General features: G+C 51.8%; 1 protein-coding gene across 1 annotated transcript in view; it reads left to right on the top strand.

Moving 5' to 3' along the window:
- LOC122544382 (transcription initiation factor TFIID subunit 6-like) overlaps nt 1–3,119 on the top strand; it is a 10,092-nt gene extending 6,973 nt beyond the window's left edge. The window contains exons 4-5 of the mRNA XM_043683626.1: nt 1,540–1,693; nt 3,028–3,119. Coding sequence (XP_043539561.1) covers nt 1,540–1,693; nt 3,028–3,119 — 246 coding nt within the window. The remainder of the gene's footprint in view (nt 1–1,539; nt 1,694–3,027) is intronic.
- The last annotated feature ends 1,648 nt before the right edge of the window (nt 3,120–4,767 follow it).

The following is a 4,767-nucleotide window of genomic DNA, read 5'->3' on the forward strand; positions in this document are numbered from 1 at the left end:
CGTGCTAAATTGTCCCATAGTACCCAGGGGTGTGCAGGTTATGGTGGATTGGCCATGGGAAATGCCGGGGTAGGGCGGTGGGTCTGGATGGGATGGTCTGCAGAAGGTCAGTGTTGACTCAGTGGACCAAATGGGCAGCTTCCACTCTGTAGGAATTCTATTCTATCCTCTTTATATAATTGTGCTCATGAATGCCCCGCTGGAATCTTCCTCCACCTCTGTTTGTGGTGGCGTGTTCCAGATCCTGATAACTCCAAATTAAAAGAACAGTTTCGTGCCCTCTGCGCCATCAAACAGAAGGTTCTAAAACGCTGTGTGCTCTGCGTATCTGTGGGAATGCCACTATCTGCAAGGCACAAGTCACGAGTGTCATGGAATATTCCCCATTTGCCCTGGAAAGGTGCAGCTCCAGCAACACCGGAAGATTGACACGATCTGGAGCTAAGCAAGGCCTGCTTAATTGGCAGCATATCCGCCACTTTCAAAGCTCCCCCTCCCCATTACCAATGGGCACTCGCAGCACTGTGTCCCATCTACAAGATGCACTGCAGCAATTTGCCAGGGCTTCTCAGACAGCACCTTCCATACCCACGACCTCTACCATCGAGAAGGACCAGGGCAGCCAATATGTGGGAACGTCAACCCCTGCACGTTCCCCACTCCCCATCCCGACTTGGAAATATATCGGCAGTTCCCTCAGCGTGGCTGGGTCAGGATCCTGAAACCCCCTCCCTAACGGCACTGTGTGGGTGTCCTTACACCACATGGGACTGCGGCGGTTCCAGAGGGAAGCTCACCCCCCCCCACCCCACCCTCTGTCAATAAAAAATAAACGCTGGGCAGTCCATTGATGTGGAAATTCCAAGCCAGCTGAATGCGCAAGCTCCTCCATTAATTTTCCCATTGATCTGCTCTTGAGAATAATCCCAGACTGTCCGATCTCTCCACAGCAGCTGGAGTCTATCATAAAGTCATACAGTACGGAAACAGACCGTTCGGCCCAGCCCGTCCATGCTAACCAGGTTGCCAAAGCTGATCCAGTCCCATTTGCCAGTATTTGGCCCATATATCCCTAAACCCTTCCTATTCATATAAGATGTGCAGGTTAGGATGGATTAGCCATTCTAAATTGCCCATAGTGTTAGGTGCATTAGTCAGAGGGAAATGGGCCTGGATGGGTTACTCTTCAGAGGGTCGGTGTGGGCTGAAGGGCCTGTTTCCACACTGCAGGGAATCTAATCTAATCATATACCCATCCAGATGCCTTTTAACTGCTGTAACTGTACCAGCCTCCACCTCTTCCTCTGGCAGCTCATTCCATACACGCACCACCCTCTATGTGAAAAAGTTCCCCCTCAGGTCCTTTATAAAGCTGTCCCCTTCATACAGAGGGCATAGCTTAATCATCTGCCACAATCCCTGGTATAGAGACGCCAAGGCAAACAGGTTTATTGAAGGTGGAGGGGACAGGGTGATTAACAATGGCAGGGCCCCCTGAACCCTAACTCTAACCCTATAACCAGCTGCCTCTCTCTGCAGCCGCTGTACGGGTTCCACGCCCAGGAGTTCATTCCCTTCCGGTACGCCAGCGGGGGTGGGCGCGAGCTCCACTTCTACGAGGAGAAGGAGGTGGACCTCAGCGACATCATCAACACGCCCCTCCCGCGGGTGCCGTTGGACGTCTGTCTCAAAGGTAAACAGTGAGCCCTCGTCTCAAACCCTCCCTGTCAACCCCCCCCCCCCCCTCCTGTGGGCCCTCTGGAAAGGACCAGGCTAACGCTGCAGCGTCAGATAACACCAACAAATCCGTCACTTTGTAAATGCGGAGTTTGCGTCACGAGGGCTCTTCGTGGCGCAGTGGTAGTGTCCCTATCCCTGAGCCAGGAGGCTTGGCTTCAGGTTCCACCTGCTGTCAAGGCGCGTTTGAGCTTTTCTAAGTACGTTGATTTAAAAAAAACCAAATGCCATGGTGTTGCTGAGAGAGGAGACTTGCTGTTAAATGTGTTTTGTCTTGCACACTTCAGGATAGGTACAAGAATGCAACTTCTCACAGGGAACATCAGTTTACACAGCCCTCGGTGCTGAACAGTTACCCTGTCCACACTCTGGATGGTTGGGGCATTGTCACAGAGATTACATCATCCCCCTTTTGTTCAGTACTTCTACTGTGCACTTTCTGCAGCAATATCCCTGGGGTGGCACGGTGGCTCAGTGGTTGGCACTGCTGCCTCACAGCGCCAGGGACCCGGGTTCGATACCAGCCTTGGGGGACCGTCTGTGTGCTGTGTGGAGTTTGCACATTCTCCCCGTGTCTGCTTGGGTTTCCTCCCACAGTCCAAAGATGTGCAGGTTAGGGTGGATTGGCTGTGCTAAATTTCCCACGAGGTGCATTAGTCAGGGGTAAATATGGGGGATGGGTCTGGTGGGTCACTCTTCGGAGGGTCGGTATGGACTTGTTGGGCCGAAGGGCCTGTTTCCACACTGTAGGGAATCTAATCATTCTGACCGATTTGGCATTCTTGCGTCTGTCCCAGTGGGTGTGAGAGGAAACCCCATGGCAACCATTTATTAATAGTTTAATAGGGAATGAACAGCTGCAATTAAAATATCTGTGCTGTTCTCTGGTACCCATCTGGGGGGAGAAGAATCTGCTGTCCTAACCCCTACCTGGTTTGCATGTGACTCCAGACCCACGGCCAACATGAGTGCCTGTGACCCCCCCGGGATAGCGTCACAAAGTGTGGCGCTGGAAAAGCTCAGCTGGTCAGGCCGTATCCGCGGAGCAGGAGAGTTCAGGCATAAGCAGGTCATCAGGAATCTGAGATAGCAGCCTAGCAAGCTGCTCAGCTGTAGGTAGCTCTCTGACAGCCGTTTGTGGTGAGTGAGGGGTGGGTAACGACTGGTGCCCTTGCAGCTCAAGGTAGTGGGGGTGGGGGATGGAGGGGTTGGAGTGTGGGTGCAGTTGGAGGATGGAATTTAATTGAGTGTAACTGTCAATCTCTCTCTCTCTCTCTCTTTGCTTCTCAGCTCACTGGCTCAGTATAGAGGGAATCCAACCTGCCATCCCAGAGAATCCACCGCCCGGTAAGCTTCGGCAATGTCTGCTGTCTCATTTCTGATCCCAACGGTGTTCCACAGGGATATATACTGTCTCCATTTCTGTCTGTAATCAGTGATCTAGATGAAAACGTAGAAGGCCTGGTTAGTGTGTTTGCAGATGGCGCCAAGGTTGGTGGTACAGTGGGCAGGGAAGAACAGTATCCAGGATTACAAAGTCATCATGACCAGTTGGGTTAATGGGCGGAGGAGTGGCGAATGGAGTTTAATTTGGATAAATGGGAGGGCAGAACTTACCCAATTAAAAGTAGGGTTCTGGGGAGTGTTGTACAACAGAAAGACCTGGGGATTGAGGTACATAGTTATTTGAAATTTACATTATAGTAGACATCGGTTAAGAAGATGTCAAGAGTGTGTTGCTGGAAAAGTACAGCAGGTCTGGCAGCATCCGAGGAGCAGGAGGATTGACATTTCGGGCATATTCCCTTCATCAGGAATGAGGCTCCTGGGCCAGGGGCTGAGAGATAAATGGGGAGGGGGTGGGGATACGATGGGAGGTAGCTGAGAAAGCGATAGGTGGATGAAGGTGAGGGAGGAATTGGTAGGTCAAAGGGGGCAGTGATGGACGGGTCCGGAGGGCGGTGCTGAGTTGGAGGCTTGGGACTGGGATAATATGGGGGGGAGGGGAAATGAGGAAGCTGCTGAAATCCACATTGATCCCGTGTGGTTGCAGGGTCCCAAGGCGGAATATGAGGCGTTCCTCCTCCAGGCGTCGGGCGGTAGCGGTTTGGCGGGGGAGGAGGCCCAGGACCTGCATGTCCTTGACGGAGTGGGAGGGGGGTGTTGAAGTGTTCAGCCACAGGGCAGTGGGGTTGGTGGGCGTGAAGCCTCATTGAAGAAGTTGTCCTTCTCTCTCTAGAAAAAAAAGACTTTCTCCTAGCTGGTTACAAAGATGTTTAGTACATTTGCCTTCATTGCTCCTACCTGTTGAGATGGTGGTGTTGGACCAGGGTGGGCAAGGCCAGAAGTCTCATAACGCCAACAGGTTTATTTGAAATCACCTGAGGAAAGGGCAGTACTCTGAAAGCTTGTGATTTCAAGTAAACCTATTGGACTGTAACCTGGTGTTGTCAGACCTGTTGAGTATAGGTGTGTATCCAATTCTGTCCAGATTAGAGTGGTGCTGGAAATGCACAGCAGGTCAGGCAACATCCGAGGAGCAGGAGAATTGACGTTTCTGCCTCTATTCCTGATGAAGGGCTTTTGCCCGAAACGTTGATTCTCCTGCTCCTCGGATGCTGCCTGACCTGCTGTGCTTTTCCAGCACCACTCTAATCTAGACTCTGGTTTCCAGCATCTGCAGTCCTTGTTTTTACCCAGTCCAATTCTGTCCAGCCATGCGATAGGAAGGATATTATTATACTGAAGAGGGTTCAAGGTTTGTGCGAAGATTTGTAGCTCGGGTGCTCGTTGTTGTGGTTCTGTTCGCCGAGCTGGGAATTTGTGTTGCAGACGTTTCGTCCCCTGTCTAGGTGACATCCTCAGTGCTTGGGAGCCTCCTGTGAAGTGCTTCTGTGATCTTTCCTCCGGCAAGATCTTCCTGAAGAGGGTTCAGAAAAGATTTACCGGGATGTTGCCTGGGTATGGAGGGGTTGGGTTATATGGAGAGGCTGGGACTCTATTTCACTGGAGCACGGGAAGTTTAGGGGC

This window comes from Chiloscyllium plagiosum, chromosome 48 (genome assembly GCF_004010195.1).
Source record: "Chiloscyllium plagiosum isolate BGI_BamShark_2017 chromosome 48, ASM401019v2, whole genome shotgun sequence".
Classification (NCBI taxonomy): domain Eukaryota; kingdom Metazoa; phylum Chordata; class Chondrichthyes; order Orectolobiformes; family Hemiscylliidae; genus Chiloscyllium; species Chiloscyllium plagiosum.